Here is a 16,967-nt window from a genome sequence, read left to right on the forward strand (position 1 = left end):
CGCCCGGTGGTACGCTCCGACTTCCACCAAGATGGCGGCCGGCAGCTCCGCACCTGCGCAGGCGCGAGCCACGGCCCAATATGGCGGCCCCCCGGGCTCCGCGACGTCTGCGTCAGCCCGGCCCCGCGTGACTTCATTGCGGCGGCTGTCATGGAGGCCTCTTTCAGGAAAAGGAGCCTGGCGGCGGAGCCGGAGCCCAGCGGGCCCCCGGCGCTGTTCGTGCTGTGCGGCTGGGCCGTGAGCGCCCACATGGGGGTCCTGGAGAGCGGGGTGTGGGGTGAGTGGGGACCGGGCAGGGGGGAGGGGCAACGGCCGGCCCGTTGCCATGGTAACCGGGGACCTCCGCGGGGCTGGAAGCGGCTCCCATGGAAACCGGAGGCGGCCCAATTGGCATCCGGATCGAGGACGGGCACGGTCGCCATGGCGACGGAGCCCGGGCTCCCGGCCCTTGCAGGGCGCCATCCGGGAGGGGGAGGGGAGGAGCTGCGGGGGGGGGGCGGGGTGACGTCATCCCCGGGAAGGGAGCCGCCCGGGGGACCCCTGACAAAGGGGCGCCTGCGAGTCCGAGCCCGCCCTGCCCCCCAGCACCCCCCGAGCCTGGCTCGCGGCCCCCAGCCTCTGGCCTTGCCCCCTCCTGCCCCTGCCCTGCCCCCGGCTCAGCAGTGCGGAGAAGCCCGCCTGGGTGTCCCCAGGCGGGTGTGACTGCGCCGCGCTCGGTGCCCCCGTGCCAAGCCCTGCGCCTTGTCCTCACCGTGCCCTCCTCAAACCACCCCCTGGCACTGGTTGCGCTTGCCTCCTGGCCCTCTCCTGACCCCTTGGCGCTTCAGCGGCCTTTTGGGTTCCTTCCTTGCTCCTTTATTCTTTTGGAGATCCTAAACCTGTTATTCCCACCATCCATTGCCTTTATTGCAGCTCACATGGTTTTGGGGTTTGTTTTTTTTTTCACAAAGCTGGAGAAAATCATTAAACTGAAGTGACTAGGCCCAGCACAGTCTTGTTCTGGAACCCCAGCTGAGCCTCACGGCTGCTCAGCAAACTTTTCACACGTCCCTAATCACTCCCTCTCCCCCGCTGCCCAGCAGCTCTTCCAAACCCAATCATTCCTCCTCAAGCTCCTTTGGCACTCCCCCTTCCCCTCATCCTCCTGAGAGCCTTGACATATTTTCCCCCACTCTTTTTCTTAGGCCCCTCAAATGCTTTCTGGCACTTTCTATTCTTCCTTCACTACTATCTCAGAGATTAAGGCTTTTTCTTTTAAAATATAAATATTTCTTTTTCAATTATAACATAATAGTAGTTTCTACTAATCTCTTTTGGGAAGATTTTGAATTTTACAATTTTTTTTCCTCCCTCTCCACTCCCCCCAACAGAAGGCAATCTGATAGTCTTTACATTTGTTGTTTCCATGCTATGCGTGGGGAAAAAAAAATATCCTTAAGGAAGAAAGAAAATATTAGAGATAACAAAATTACATAGTACATGAGACAACTTTTTTGAAAACTAAAGATAATAATCTCTGGTCTTTGTTTAAACTCCACAGCTCTTACAGATGGTATTTTTTTTATGAAAGATCCCCTAAAATTATCCCTGATTATTGCACTGATGGAATGAGCATGTCCATCAAAGTGGATCCTCGCCCCATGTTACTACTAAGGTGTACAGTGTTCTTCTGGTTCTGCTCATCTCACTCAATATCAGTTAATACAGGCTTCTCTGAAATCCCATCCCTCTTGGTTTCCAATAAAGCTAGAGTATTCCACATCCCACTGTTCAGCCATTCCCCAGTTGATGGACATCTCGATTTCCAGTTCTTTGTCACCACAGACAAAGCTGCTATGAATCTTTTTGTAAGTGGGGGGTTTATACCCTTTTTCATGGTCTCATCAGTATACAGACCCAGTAGTGGTGTTGCCAGATCAAAGGGTAGGCACAATCTTATCGCCCTTGGGGTATAAATTAGGCCCTTCTCCTGGCCAAGACGAGCCCACATGCACAAGAGGCCATCTCCTCCAGCAGATTGTCTCCTCTTTAATCCCCTCTCTCCCTGTCTACTGACTACTTCCCTACTCCTTTTTTTCCATCCCCACTCACTGTATCTCTCCATCATCCTCAACTGCTTTTCACTCTTTCCTTTCAGTCTTCTTTCTGTTTTCTTCCTTCAACACTCAAAGTCACTAATGAAGTGACAAATCTGAAAATCGAGGATCTCCTCCCCATCCTTCTTGACCTGCCTGCGGCCTGTGACATTGCTGCTCCCCGTCTTCTGGATGCGCTCTTCCCTAATTCTTCATAACAGTCTTGGGGAGGAGGGGATCTGGGACTGGCAGGATCGGGGAGACCTCATAGAGGAGGTGGGTTAGAGCTGAGTTTTAAAGAAAACCAGAAATTCTGAGAGTTGGGACATTCCAGGCTCAGAAAAAGCAGAAAGGCTGTTTTGGCTCATCTGTTTATGTGTCATAGGAGCAGCACCTTGAGAGCTGAGGCTGAGGCCCCTTTTCCTTTTGGCCTCACTGTCCCTGGCACCAGCAGGGTCTGGCCCACAGAAGGTGCTCCAAATGCTGGCACAGATGAGGCTGGGCTCAGCAGAGTCTCTTTCTGGCAGCACCTCAGAGGGGCCAGGGCCTCTGGCCCAGCATCTCCCTTTGACGCTGCTGAAGGTGCTTCCTTAGGACAGAGGTGACTGCTGGCCAAAGGGCAACTATGGAAACAGTGTGTGGAGGACCCCCCTCCCTCATCTCCATCTCCCTGCCACCAAGCCCAGCATTTTGTCTGTTTTTTCCCCAGCTCTTCCAGCTCCCATCCTTCAAGGCATCTTACCTCTGCTCAATATCTATTACCTGGAGAGGGCTGAGCAAGTAGCCCAGAAGAAAGGTGAGTCGTCCCCGTCAGCCTGAATCCAGAGGCTGGGTTTGCCCCTGGGTGGTGCCTGATTCAGATGGGGCAGGCCTAGGTATCCCAGGAGATCACAGCAGGGCTGTGGGGTGGGCAGAGAGTAGCCCTGGATGACAGGGGTCACTGCTTGTCCTGAGCCCAAGGAGCCCCTAGGAATGACAGGCTGCATTTCTGCTCCCCACAGGCCTTTCCACCCAGGCCATCTGGCAGCAGCTCTGGGACGAGGTGATGAGGACAAGGCCACCCCGTTCTGAGGTGAGGGGAGGCTCTTCCACCAGCCCCTCCTGTGGTACAGAGCCTGGCTGCCAGGGCCCCTCGACTCATTCAGTGGTTAAGGGAAAGAGACAGCCAAGGGCAGGGCAGGGAAGCATCCAAAAAGCAGTTTCTGGGGGAGCACAGACCCCCTCCTCCACACACTTTTGCTGCAGGCCTGGGCACTGATGGAGTCATCCCTGAGAGAGCAAAGCAGCCCTGCTGGGGCAATGCCCAAAGGTATGCCGGCCTCATACACCCCTGCACAAATCATCTGCTCAAAGGGCTGGGAACTTGGTGGGGCCAGGAAAGACCTGAGGGGCCCACGGTATCTTTTAGAATGCAGGTTCAGGCTGGAAGATGAAGCTTGCTGGAGTCCCTGGCCAGGACAAACGACTCCAAACCCTTCAGGTTGGCATTGCTTCATGGCATCAGGATGGACTCCTGGGCTTGGGCTGATCTGGGCAGAGGAAGGCCTTTAACTGACAGCCACTGTACAGACCAGCAGAGTCCAAGGACGGGATGATGACAGTGAAAGTAACTCAAAAAATCCTGTGCCTAGGGACAGTATTGAAGTAGTTTTCTTCATTTTACAGATGAAGAAACCAAGGCTCAAGGAAGTGAGGTCCCTGGCCCAGGTCATCCAGAAAGCATATGTTAGACTAGGGTTCAAAGCTGGGTCCAGACCAGGGCTAGGGCCTAGGACGTCACTGGGGTGCACAACCCTGGAAACCGGGAGTGGGATGGAAGAGACAGGCCCCAGGCTGGATGGGCAGACTGGAGGTGACTAGCACAGCCCGGGCTCCAGGAGCTTGGCCTCACCGGCCTGTCTCTTCTCTGATTCTAGAATGTTTCTTGTTGGCGCTCCAAGTTCATGGAGACCTTCTTCTGTCATGTGCTGCGAGGGACCCTAGACCCAACATGTGACTGGCGCCTCCAGGACAGCCGCTTCTCGGCCCTGGAGCACAGCGCACCCTATGTCACCCAGCTCACGCTCTGTAATGCTCTGCACGGTGTGGAGGAGCTGGTGGCCGAGGTGCAGCGCAAGGCGCTGGACACCTTGGCCGGCTCCCTGCATACACTCAAGTTCCGGCATCTGCTCTTCTCAGATGGCGCGGCTCACCGTGGTCTGCGGAAGCTGCTGCACCGGCTCATTCACCATGGTGTCATCCGGCAGGTGTCCATGTATTCCTGGCCTGTGCCCGAGACTGCTCTGTTCATCCTCATTCTCACCATGAGTGCGGGGCTCTGGCAGCCAGCCCCATGTGATGGGATTTGCCGTCTGTGTGGGGCGGAAGCCTCAATGCCAGCTCCAGTGCGAGCCCCAGTCCGCAGTGAGCCTTCTTTCCTGCTCGGACCTGGCTGGCCATGCCGGGACACCACAGAGCGGTCAGCGGCTGCCCTGATGACCACACGGTGGGAGACTGAGGCCAGGGAGGCTCAAGAACAGGCCATGCTTGTGCAGGAGAGCCATACGCTGGAGGCCGAAGCCGGCCCTGAGAGTAGTCCTGCCCCGTCCTCGGACCCAGAGACACCAGCCAGCTCGACCCTGCAGCCTCAGGCATCTCCCACCAGAGAAAGTCCCTGTCCCGCTCCCTGGCAAGGGCCCAGTGCAGAGCCGGATGACCTCTTTGACTTTGTCTTCCTCATTGCCAGTGAAAAGGAGGAGCCAGAAGAGAAGAGGCAGAGCCGCCTGGCCTCCAGCATATGGCATCCCCACTACAGGAACCTTTCTTTTCTAGAAGGTGCCCGGCAGTTCCGCAGCATCTCAACTCTGGAGCTGTTCACCATCCCACTGTCCACAGAGTCAACGCTTGTCCTTTGCCACCTGCTGCGCTCCTGGGTGTCCTTGGAGAAGCTCACCCTCTCCTATAATGGTAAGGTGTCCTCCAGCGGCCTGTGCTCTAGAGAGCGCTCGTGGCAGTTCCCATCCCAGGCACAAACTCAGGCAGAAAGGACACTGAGGACCCCCACATTCCCCAGGTCCCAGGAATACCCAGTTCTTTCCCTGGGATCCCCCTTCCTGTCTTTACTTGCTCACAGTCAGGTCAGAAAGAGTTGTTGGATGACAGGGCCAGGGCCAGAGTTTGGCTCCTGTCCCATTCCCCCACCCCCACCCCCAGTCAGTGAGGAAGAGGAACACTTGGTCAGATGAGGTTAGGGTCAGCCCCAGGTGACCCACTCCATCCTGTTTGGTCTCAAAGCGCCTCCTCCTTAGACCCAAGTCTCCACATCCCCTACATGCAGATCTGGACCTTCTTTTCTTTCTTTCTTTTTTTTTTGTGGGACAGTGGGATTGTGACTTGCCCAGGGTCACACAACTAGGTAATTATATTAAGTGTCTGAGGCAATATTTGAACTCAGGTCCTCCTGACTCCAGGACCAGTGCTCTGTCCACTGTGCCACCTAGCCGTCCCTCAGACCTTGTTTCTGCCAGATTCTGGGACCTGCTGGGGGACCAGCTCTGACCTCCTGCCTTCCCCACTCCCTCCAGGTCCTGAGTGGGCTGACTTTCCCCTGGCTGTGGCCCTGAGGCTAGAGAGGGGGAGAAGCAGATAGTCATCCTCCTTGGAGAAAGAAAGTGGTGGGGGAGGGGAAGGAGTGTCAGAGCTGCCAACTGCACCAGGCTAGGCTGCCTCTCAGAAGCAAACTTGTTTTCTTCTCTTGGTTCAAGGAGAATCCCCTTCACACTACCTCTGGAAATAAAGCTGATCTGTGTCCAGGTTGTAGTTCCCAGCAGGAGGAGTTCCTGAGAACAAGCCCCTCCTTGTCTTGTTATTTCACTACCTTAGGGAACTTTGAGGGAAGAGACACCCCCCCCCCACTAAGTAATCATATTTGCACCTTATCTGAAACTTACAGCCTCACTGGATTGCCAGGAACCTGAGAGCTGAAGGGATCTAGGCAGGGTCACCCAGTCGGGGTCTGGATGACTGACCAAATAGTCCACACGACCCCTGACATGATGGCTACTGGTCACAATAGATGATTAATGAATGTTTGTGAAAATGAATGAGACTGGCCAGGGCTGACCCCACTACCTGTTTGGTGCCTTTGGACTAAGATTTGCCCATCCAAAGCCCCATACAGGTTGTGGATCTCATCCCTTGATGAGTGAGACGTGATATACAGTCCCTCTTCACCCTGTTCCTCATGTCTGGCCTGGGCTCTGCCCCCCAGACCGTTCTGCTACTTCTTTCTTGGGATTCTGAGTCTCCCATTGCTCCAGGGTCTCAGGGTTGGCTCAAGCTGGGGAGCTCTCAGAACAGTGGTCACTTTAGGAGTCGAGTCACATCCTCCCCCTCATCCTCATCCTCCTGTGGGCTTGTCCCTCGTTGGAACTTCCACTAGACCTGGGTGGATTCAACCACTTACAGCTGATTAGAAAGCCCTGCCAGGTCACTGGGTCTGAGCTGCAGGCTGGGAGGCCCCTGGCCAGTCAGCTACTGAACTTGCTTCTAGCTCAGGTCCTAGCATGGCCCAGGACCCCTCCTCACCCTGGGACACTCTCCTTCTCCCTCAGTCCACTTAGAGTCTGGACCTGGAACTGAGGAGCAAATACAACAGCCACCAGTTGGTCCCTGTTCCTATAGCCACTCAAGTTTCCCCCTGTTCAGTTTTTACACACTGGATGCCCACTCTGGCCAGACTCTGACCCTGGAGTCCATAGGCTGGCCTTCCACTGCCGACCCAGAGAAAGGTGATTTGTGACTAATTCTTGGATTTTCTTGTTCACCCTTGGTCTAATGATCTCAGCCCTACACTTTGGCTGGGGAGCTGAGCTGCCTCTGCTTCTCTGCCCCATCCTCCATCCCTTTTGTTCATTGTCCTTGAGTCCCTGGGTGGGGAGAGGCATTCCTCAAGGCCCTTCCCTTCTCTTGTAGGAATGTAGGCCTACCCTTCATGCACAGGCAGCAGCCCCTTGGCAAACACGTCCTCCTGCTCAGACCTTAGGACTTCTGGCCGGTAGCTGTCACGGCTACCTGCCAGCCCCCTCCCCCTGCTAGAATGCAAGTTTCCCAGGTTGCCTGAATTTTGTACCAGTCTTCCCAGGGTCCAGCTTCCAGTGGGTCCTCATGGTCTCCCTGCATGCACCCAGCTGCAGGCCAGGAAAGCTTTGGAGGTTCCTGTGGTTCTTGTGTGGGGTTCTCCAAACTGGCTAGAGGAGGACAGAACACTATAGGCTTTGGGCATACCCCCCCATAAAAAAAAAAAACTCCACAAGAAAAAACTTCTCGGTCTTCAGGGAGTTTGCATTCTGCTTGGGGTGGGTAAAACCCAGACACACAGCATCACTGAGGAAGGAGGGAGGGGATGCTGACCCCCAGGGAGCTGGGGGGCCAGTGACTTACTGATCTGGAGAGAGGTCCTGGGAAGGGCTCAAGCAGGGCTGCAAAGCTTCTTGGGGTTATTCTGTGGATCTGGAGGGAGGAGCTTTCAGAATGTGGACTTTGGGAAGATCTGAGTCTCAAGCTTCCTCACCTGTACAATGGGGGCAATTGCACCACCTGCCTCACAGGGCTGTTTGGAGCAGAGTACTTGGTAAACTTCCAAGTGCTAGATAAATTGAGTTGTTTATTTGTGCTTATCAGGCTGCAGGTGGGGGAGTGAAGGGGAATGATCTGGAAATAGCAGCCCTAGGGACCTGGAGAGAAACCCTGTGGGGACCCCTGCCCGGCTGCACTATAATCCTCTCTCTAGGGCAACTTAGTGGGGCAGTAGCCAGAGCTTTGGGCCTGGAATGAGCCGAGTGACCCTGAGAAAATCACTTCACTGCCTTGGTGATAACAGGATCTACTTCTAGGATGGTTGAGAGGATTAAATAAGGTGATCTTTGTCAAGTCCTATGTGGCCTGACCCCACATGGGAGCTGCTTACTTGACACTTGCTTCCTTCCACTGCAGGGTTGGGCTCCAATATCTTCCACCTGCTGGAGGGGCTGCAATCCCTCTCAGCCCAGGCCGAATGCTGCCTCCGCTCCCTGCACTTCACTGACCTCTTCTCCCCTCTCTCTGTGCTGGAGCTGGCCCACAGCACCCTGAGGGTCCTGCCCAGGCTGCATACCCTGGCCATCCGGATTGACCATCTGAGCCCGGACGACAGCCCCAGAACTCCTGGGACCTCTCGTCCTGGGACAGAGCACGAGGACATTCCAGGTGAGAGGGCTGTGGAATGGGGGGAGCCTCTGGCCCTGGGCACCCCTGCTGCCTGGGACAAGGAAGGTGAGGCATTGTGTCCTCTGCTGGGTGCGCCTGGCAAGTCCTTGATAAACAGTGAGATCTTCATGGGACCCCAAAGACTGTCCATGCAAGACCCCTGGCAGATAAGAAAACTGAGACAGTGGTGAGGGGGCAGGGGCTGGGGAGCAGCCTCAATGCAGTGATCATTTCTGCCCTACTATGCAGGGCCCATGCTTCATGACCATGGGGGGGGCACATCATACATGTGAGGAGGTCCTGGGCCACAGTCAAGGCAGATGACAGCAGCCTGGCACCCCTCCTCTCTCTGGCAGAGAACTGCCTGCAGCAGCTGGAGTTGGCCTTTCCGCGAAGGCCGCAGGCCAGCAAGTGTCTGTGTCGTGTCCTAGAGGCGTCGCCTGCCTTGCAGCAGCTAGCCCTGGACAGTGCCACCTTCACCTCTCCCAAGGAGCTGGGGCTGGTGCTCCAGACGCTGCGAGGTATGGGGGAGGGAACAGGCAGGGGTGGAGAGGCCTGGGGGGGGGGTCACCCCACTCAGCCCCATGAGCTGCCTGCCCTTTCCTTCCACCCCCAGAATGCAACCCCACCCTGCAGAAGCTGAGCTTTCACGACATGAACCTTGCAGACTGCCAGAAGGAGGTGCTCTTGCTGCTCCAGGATCCCACCCTCCGAGGTGAGTGAGAACTGGGAATAGGGCCTCCAGTCAAGAAGCTGTGGGCTCAAATCCCACCTCCAGTGCTTCCTATGGCTGTGTGACTGTGGGCAAGTCACCTAACTCAGTTTACCCATCTGGAAAAGGAGTGGATTGGATCCTGGCCTCTCTGATGGCCTGTCTAGCTGCCAATTTGTGGCCTGGGAGCAGGCTTACCCTAATTCCCTTCTGGGCCTCCCACAGAGCTCACCCTGTCCTTCTGCCGCCTGCTGGAGAAGCGCCGGACCCACTTCCTGCCCAAGCTGGTCACAGCCATGAAGAGCAATTCTACTCTGAAGAGCTTCCGGCTGCCAGGGAACCGCCTTGGTGAGTGGCAGGGGGCTGGCCAGGGCTGACCCGAGAAGGGTCGGGCGGCTCAGCCTCCTGGGAGACCTGACCTTTCTTCTTCTGCAGGGAGCTCAGGCCTTGTGGCCCTGGCTGAGATCTTCTCCAGCGACTCCTCCTCCTCCCTCTGCCAGCTAGACATCAGGTACATGGTTGGGGGAGGGGGGAGGCCCCACCTTCCCCTCCTTCAGGGCTCCCTTTCCTGACTCCAGGCCTCTCTCCCATCCCAGTTCCAACTGCATCAAACCAGATGGACTTCTCGAATTTGCCAAGCAGCTGGAGCAGAGTCACCCAAGCCGCGGGACTTTCGGCCACCTCTGCCTCTTCCAGAACTGGCTGGACCAGGACCCCAGCATGGCTCAGGAGGCCATCGACCGGCTGCGGACCACATTCAGTGTGGTCAGTGACACATGGGATTCCTCCCAGGCCTTTGCCGACTATGTTAGTATGATGTGATGGGCCTTCCTGGGCTACAAAGACCTTTATCCTGGGCTGAGATCCGGAGGATTCTGGCACTGCTTTCTTCCAACCCTGTTCACACCGGAGCTCATGGGGTAGAGTATGACACCAGAGGCCCAAGTTCTGGCCCGGGAGATTGACCTCGTGCTCAGCAGGAAAAGAGAAAGCAGGCAGGTCTTGGCTCCCCATCTCACCTGAACTGATGGGCTGCAGCTGGCCCTGCTGCACTCAGGGCTAGAGGCCCTCAGGGATCAAGGGCAGAAGGAGCCCCCAAAACCCCCTTCCTCCCCTCTACCTGACTGACCTGGATCCACCCAAAGCCCACATCATGCTCTTGACTGCCACCAGAGAGTTTTTAACGCCTTTATTATTCCTCTGTGCCTTTTTTACATTTTTAAAAATAAAAAAAATCTATTCTGCATCTCTCTAACTTAATGTGGTCCAGGCTGGGCAGCTCTGGCTCCTGGGGCAGCATGCACAGTTCTGCCCAGACCATGGCCTGGCCCTGCTTGGCCCTGGCCTCAGCCCCAGCTGCCTGGCCCAATCTCCCCACACTCCACCCAGCCCCAATCCAGGCCAGTCTGGCCCAGGCCCAATCTCAGGCCTCAAAGGACCCCACGCTGTTCCTCATGAGAGCGCTGATAGAAGGCAAAGGTGACAGCAGCATCCCAGGCTGCCAGCAACACGGCGTCTGGGAGCCCCCTCTTGTCTGCATTGTGGTGCCACTGGGCTAAGTCAGAGGTGCAGTCGGAGCCCTCAGCAGGTGGCCGGACCTGGCGCCCATTCACGCACCGGCGACAGCGCAATCTGCAGACAATGCAACCAACTGGGCTCTGGCCCCTAAGCTCACGATACCCTGGATCTGAGTCCAGGCCTATGGCAAACTATGGAGAACCCCCCAGGAGTACATCCCTGCTGCTCAGGCCCAGCTGGGGGTGTGCCCACTCCATACTCTGACCTTGCTGCCCAGGAGGCAGTAGGCTCTCCCCTCTCCTCCTTACTTGTCATGGGTGTCACTGGGAGTCGCCTCATTGAGGGTGAACAGCTCCCGCAGCTCCCCCAGGGAGAAGTGACGCTCCACATCCTGCTCTTCATCCACCACACAACTGCTCAGAGCCTTCTTGTGAGTCTGCCGCTGAAAGATCTTTTCCTCAATTGTCCCAGCCTGGGAGGAGAGGGGACCAGGGGATCAGCTTCAGTCTGGAGGACTGACCCCAGTCCAGGTCCAGCCTTATCATCCATCCCCACCCGTGTGGGGGTCTCATCTGACTGGGCCACAGGGCAGCAGGAGGCTGAAGGGTGACCTCCACAGGTCAGCAGCAAAGAATATGATAGATGGCACCGAGGAAGAAGACACTGACCCAAGGGGTCTCTAGACTCCTAGCTCAGAGCTCTTCCCATTTTAGGACCGAGGCCTTGAAGGCCAGGCAGAACTTACCGAGAGTAAGCGGTAGATGTAGCAGGTCTTCTTCTGGCCATCACGCCATACACGGGCCATGGCCTGCTCATCATTAGCAGGATTCCAGTCGGGGTCAAACATGACAAGCCTGTTGGCCCCAATAAGGTTAAGACCACAGCCGCCAGCCTTGCTACTCAGCATGAAGATGAAGTCTGGACTCTGGGAGAGACAGGAGGAGAGAGGCCTGGAGGCAGGGGTACTGACAGCCTGCAAGCCCCCCACCCCAAAGGACCAAGGCACAGAAGAACCAACACAGTAGTCTTGGCCCCACTGAGTCTGGCAGGAAGGGCTCATGCCAAACCCTGGCTTGAAGGAACCCCATCTAGTCTCCTTAGTACCTGGAGCTCATTACCTCACAAAACAGTGCTCTAAAACCTCACAGGGAGAACATGTATAATTTCTCTTGCCCCTTGACATCCCTTTGGAAGACAGTGCATGCCCCCCACCTCCCTTTTCTCAAGTGTTTTCATCCTTTTCTGACCAGGGGATTAGAGGAGAGGTTCCAGTAGCTGGGGAGACCACCTGCAGCCTTGTTAACAAAGTCACAAGATGACCCCGGTCCTGGCCTCTCAGGGTGGCCCCAGCCTGGAATTATTGGGACTGGGCCTGGCCCGAGATGTCTCAGTCCCTGAGCCTAGGTTCCATGCTCAGGAGCCTCCAGTGAATACATCTGTCCTCCCTTCTAGCACCCTGCTGGGGAAGCAGCACAACCCCCCATCCCCACCCTTATCTGACCGGGGGCCTGGCCTGCCCACTCACCGAGGGGTTGTTGAATCGCTCCACGACCTTGGCTCGTTTCTTGATGGACATGGTGCCATCGAGCCGGACATAGAGATACCTGTGCCAAGGGCAGGGGAAAGGACAAAGGTCAGCCCAAGCCAGAGTCTTGGCCCAGGGCTGGCAAGCTCTCCCCGGCAGTAATCCCATGGGGGTGAGGTGGGGATCATGTTGTAGTGGACAGTTCCTTCCCATATGCTGGAAGGGTGTAAACAATCCCAGCTCTCCCAGGTCACAACAAACACTGGTCCCAATTTCTTCACTGGGAGGACACAAGGAAAACAAAGGAGAGGAGGGTGGTAATGTCAGGGAGGGGCCATAGGAACAGCCACTGATGAAGATTGGAAATGAAGGCTGTTCTGAAGCCTCTGAAGCAGGCACAGAGCAAGCAAAATGCTGGTGGAACGTGCTCACACAGTCAGGCCTAAATTTGGGAGGCTGGAAGGAGATGGAATAACACGTTCCTCTTGGCTTGGACACTGATTCTGACATCCACAAGGTCCTGAGATTCCAGCCCTGGCTCCAGGCCAGTCACAAGACCCCACCTGACCACCGACAGGGAAGGGTCCCAGAGCCCTTGCATCACAGGACCCTGACCCTCTGCCCAGCTCAAGGCAAAAGGGGACCACAGGGATGTTACTCTGTCCAGTCACAGGTTCTATGAGACAGCCACTAGCAGGCTCTGCCCAGCAGAAGGACCAGAAGTCGGAGGTGCCCAACCCAGGCTGACTAGGATGAGGCTTGGCCCCCGGGACAGGTCGGGCCCAGCGGGGCTCCAGGACACACCTCCTGAGCCGGCAAAGCTTCTCAAACAGGTCCAGAGTCTGCGTGTAGTTGGACACCAGGACAACCTTGTCACTGCTGGTCCTTCGTGTCACTGCCAGAATATAGTCCAAGACCAGCATCTTCCCTGGGGAAAGACCCAAACTGGGGGAACCTTGCAAAGGCACCAGCACAGCCAAATCCCAGAGTGGAGGAGCCCAGCCCCCAGACCCAAGGTTACCAAATAACTGCATTCAAGAAACCACAGTGGAAAAGACAGGCCTCCCTCCAGGAGAAGCCAAGGGGGCAGAGAGGGAAGAGGCTGTAAGGAGGCTGGGAAGGGCCTTGGATGCTAAACTGGGGACCTTGTAGTTGATCCAGAAGAGGAGCTCTGGGGGGCTGGTAGAGGCAGAGCTGTGCTGAAGGGCCTAAGCAGAGGCTGAGTTGGAGAGGGAGAGAATGGGGGTTGGGAGAGCAGTGTGAGAGGAGGGAGGTCTGAACCAGAGGGGTCAGGCCACAGTCGTGTGTCGGGGACCTTCAGACCAGCTGCCCACAGAAGGAGCTGCTTCAGGGACCCCTTCACCCCCGCTCCGAGCTCCTGGGGCAATCTCCAGAGTCAACCTCCATCCTGTCCTCCTCCACCTTGGCTCTGGGCCTGCACCAGCCTCCGCTCTGCTGGGACCTTGGTTCATGCCACATGAGCATTACAAAATCCAGGGACTTTTCACTCAGAAACTCAGAAGCTTTCACAAAAAAGCAAGGCCGAGGAGGCCAAGAAATAGGCTTGGACTCAGAGCTGGCTGAGCCTTCTCTAAGTCATCCTCTCCAGCCTCCCATTTTACAGAAAAGGACCTGAACTCCAAGGGCAATGTAACGGAGGAAGGCCATACAGAGAACAGCTGGAAATTGAACCCAGGTCCCCAGAATCCTCAGGGACTCTGCCCAGCTGCCGCCCCATCTAGGCTCCACATGGTTTCCAGGCCTCAGCCCTCTTCGTTTCCTGCTCAGCAGGCCAGGCCAGGCCTCCCTGCCTCCTCAGGCTCCCCAGGAGGATGGGACAAGGGCAGCACTTACCTGAGAGCTGAGGCTCCACTGACTTGCAGCTGTAGCCGGGGGGAAACAAGTCGAGGGCTCCTGCAAAGCCTTCTTCCTCCTCCACACACTTCTCATAGATCAGACCCGGGTCTGAAAGGCCAGACCCCATTTCAGGGTTTGGAATCGACCCCCTCAGCTGGTGCCCCCAGGCACAGCCCCCTGCCCCCTCGAGAAGGTCTAACAGGAAGGTGCCAGCTCTATCAGAATGCCCAGACCCTAGCTGGCACCACCAGAGGGAATTTCTGTGGATCAAATTTGTCTCCCCAATACAGAAGTTCCTCCAAGAGCACTTTTTGACTGAGTAGGGGGCAGGGGAAGGCCATGGTCAGACCTGGCAGCTGTGTGCAGGATGGTCTGGAGGAGAGGAAGCTCGGAGGCTGGAGGTGATGGGAGCCAGAGCTGTGATCTGACTCTGATGGGGGAGGATTTGGGAGCCTGGAGGCTGGTGGGCTGCCAGTGGACTCCAGCAGAGGGGAGGGCTTCAGGGAAGGACAAGCTGAGGGCAGGGTCCCCCCCATCCAGTCTGAGATGCCGGAAAGGCAATGGAGGACACGGGCCAGGAGCCCAGGAACAAATGCTGGGGCTGAATGAGGAGCTTTCAGTATCCCCTTTGTAGGGGGTGGCCCCCAAATAGGCTCATCCCTAGTGTCTGAGCACAGAGCTGGCACAAGGCAGGCATTCCACAAGCCCTTTGGCTTCACCTCCACCACCGCCCTACCTGCTTGCCTCAAGGGACCTTGAGTCATATGGTTGCCTCACTGGGGGTGCCTTTGTCAAGGGTTATAGTAGACAGAGAGGAGGTGGATATAGGGGGTGAGCACGAGGACCCAGGAATGTAGGAGAGAGGCAAGGGCAGCTGGAGGAAGGCCCACTCACGGTTACACAGCTTCTTCAGGGACGTGATGGAGGATAAGGATGACACACTCATCTTGCCCGCTCTCAGCTCCTCCACAGGCTTGGCTTGTTGGAGAAATCGCTTGTACAGCTCTGTCTGCAGTGGCGTCAGCCTGAGGTCCACAAGAGCCTGCAGTGGGGGAGGGCCCCAAGTGGGGTCCTGGTCCCCCCCCAAGACAGCCTAGCCCAAACGAACAGGGACAGTTGAGGACTTTCTTGCCCATGGGCCTGACACCAGGGTTGGCAAGCGGGAGGGGCCACCAAGATGTCCTGATGAAGCACAGTATGAGAACTGCTCACACCCATTGAGCCTTGTGTCTGTTTAGACCCTGAGATAGTCTTGGGCCATGGGATGGAGAGCAGAGGCCAAGGATGGCACCCAGTCCACCATGGTCAGTATTCTGGCCCAGCAGCTTCTCAGGGAGCCCCCTAGAAGGGCAGGCCTGGACTGGGGGCCTGACTTGTAGCTTACCTGCAGCAGACCACCTGCTCAATCTTCACAGGCAGGTACTTGGAGAGGATGTCCGAGGTTCTCCGGATCAGACACCTACAGTGAAGCCATCAGGAGCTTCAGAGAAAGGCAGGGTGGGGAGGACTTCCCTACAGCCTCAGAGGTGATGATGAGACTGTTCTTGATCTCCCCAGCTTATACATGAGGAAGCAGAAGCTCAGAGAGATCACAGCCCAAGGCTCTGAGGTCACTGAGGCGGGGCCCAATATGAGATTCAGTGCACTACTCACTTCCCCCCACTCCCCAACTAAGCTCCCCCAAAACCTCATCTGCAGGCCGGGGAGCTGCCCCATTAGAGCTCCAGTAACTCCTCTCTGAGATTAGCCCTCTGAGGCATGCACCTGGACACAACCAGGTAGTTCCATGTTGTCTCCCCACTAGACTGGACCGGGACTGTTTGGTCTGGCACGTAGCAGACACTCAATAAATCCTGTGGACTGAGCCTCAGTTTCCTTCCTTGTAAAATGAGGGGGCCTGGCCAGCTTGAGATGGTGCTTTGGCAGTGAAGGCAGTAGGGGCTGGAGGGGTCAGGGCCCAGACAGCTCTAGGAGCATCTCTTCCCCAGGGAGGATGGCGCCATGGCTCAGCCCAGCCCTCAAGGGGCATCTACTCCTGCTATGCCCAGGTCCAAAAGGCACCTCCCTTCAAGGTTCTTAAGACAGTTCTAGTGGGAAGCATTGCCATCACTGTTGCCCAAAAAGGAGCCACTGACCTGGACTGTTTGCAATGAAAACTCTAACCTAATGCCACCAGGGTGAGGGGAGGCCTCATGGGTCTCACAGACCTGGAGCTGGAAGAGCCATCCAAGGCCAGTTGAGACACAGAGGAGAAAACCAAGGCCCAGGCCTCCGATTTTATTCAGAGAAGAGGCAGGATGCAGATGAGACCCACCCTTCTTCCCACTGCCCTGGTCATCCTTCAAGGAGGCCTGAGACAGAACACTGTTATTCATTCAGAGTCCAGGATAAAGGTCCAAAAGACTGGCAATGGCCCAGGACCCAGTCTTTGGGGTCTAACCCCACTCCACAGTGCTCCACAGAGCCTGCTATAGCTGCCTTCCTGGGCCAAGTGGTTATCTGTCCATTCGGGGGGGGGGGGGGGGGGGTCCTTTCTTCACATGCTTGGGGACACCTCCTTAATTCACCTGGCTTAGCCTGTCCACCACGATGGTTTATCAGGGGGTGGCTGCTGCACAAGCTATAGCTTCTTAGAGCCACAGGTAAGCATTGGGTGCCAGGTGGACACTAAAGATGGACAGCAGTCCTCATAGCAAAAGGTCTGGTCCTCCCTGAACACCCCAAACACCCCCACTATACCACTTTGTTAAAGACCCAGAACAGCTTCCTCCAGACAGGGAGGGAATGGTGGTCTTTCATTTTTGAAGACCATGACATCAGAGAGGTGCCATGACAAACAGGTGACCTGGATTTGAGTGAGGGGCATTGTTCTAAGTCATCAGCCTCACTTTCTCCTGCAGAACCATCTGGGCCCAGTGGTCCAGATATGAATCAGGATGACCGGAAATGGTCCTGGATGCGAAGCAATCAGGATTAAGTGACTTGCCCAAGGTCACACAGCTAGTAAGTCAAGTGTCTGAGGCTGAATTTGAACTCCTGTCCTCCTGACTCTTAG

At 56.3% G+C, this 16,967-nt stretch overlaps 2 protein-coding genes across 8 annotated transcripts in view; one reads left to right on the forward strand and one right to left on the reverse strand.

Annotated features, from left to right (window-relative positions):
* Nucleotides 1-74: 74 nt before the first annotated feature.
* On the forward strand, nt 75-16,410 carry LRRC41 (leucine rich repeat containing 41). Of its 4 annotated transcripts, XM_074221531.1 has the most exons (10): nt 75-277; nt 2,785-2,871; nt 3,077-3,147; nt 3,992-5,021; nt 8,049-8,300; nt 8,657-8,821; nt 8,917-9,015; nt 9,238-9,360; nt 9,448-9,523; nt 9,609-16,410. In XM_074221531.1, exons 1-10 carry the CDS (start codon nt 151-153, stop codon nt 9,832-9,834), a joined length of 2,256 nt encoding a protein of 751 aa, XP_074077632.1. In that variant the 5' UTR covers nt 75-150; the 3' UTR covers nt 9,835-16,410. The 4 variants fall into 4 exon arrangements, with proteins under 4 accessions (XP_074077632.1, XP_074077633.1, XP_074077635.1 ...); XM_074221532.1 differs by lacking the exons at nt 75-277; nt 2,785-2,871; nt 3,077-3,147 and adding exons at nt 3,154-3,384; nt 3,484-3,555; XM_074221534.1 differs by lacking the exons at nt 75-277; nt 2,785-2,871; nt 3,077-3,147 and adding an exon at nt 3,154-3,384.
* Nucleotides 10,165-16,967, reverse strand: part of RAD54L (RAD54 like) — a 23,359-nt gene continuing 16,556 nt past the window's right edge. For 3 of the 4 annotated variants that reach the window (XM_074221527.1, XM_074221528.1, XM_074221526.1), the window contains exons 13-20: nt 15,297-15,371; nt 14,807-14,937; nt 13,910-14,020; nt 12,860-12,983; nt 12,056-12,134; nt 11,276-11,455; nt 10,839-11,002; nt 10,165-10,644 (exon numbers count right to left, since the gene is read on the reverse strand). In XM_074221527.1, coding sequence (XP_074077628.1) covers nt 10,443-10,644; nt 10,839-11,002; nt 11,276-11,455; nt 12,056-12,134; nt 12,860-12,983; nt 13,910-14,020; nt 14,807-14,937; nt 15,297-15,371 — 1,066 coding nt within the window. In that variant the 3' untranslated portion in view covers nt 10,165-10,442. The remainder of the gene's footprint in view (nt 10,645-10,838; nt 11,003-11,275; nt 11,456-12,055; nt 12,135-12,859; nt 12,984-13,909; nt 14,021-14,806; nt 14,938-15,296; nt 15,372-16,967) is intronic. The other variant, XM_074221529.1, reaches the window with a different exon arrangement.

The sequence above is a fragment of the Macrotis lagotis genome, chromosome 2 (assembly GCF_037893015.1).
Source record: "Macrotis lagotis isolate mMagLag1 chromosome 2, bilby.v1.9.chrom.fasta, whole genome shotgun sequence".
In the NCBI taxonomy this organism is placed as follows: domain Eukaryota; kingdom Metazoa; phylum Chordata; class Mammalia; order Peramelemorphia; family Peramelidae; genus Macrotis; species Macrotis lagotis.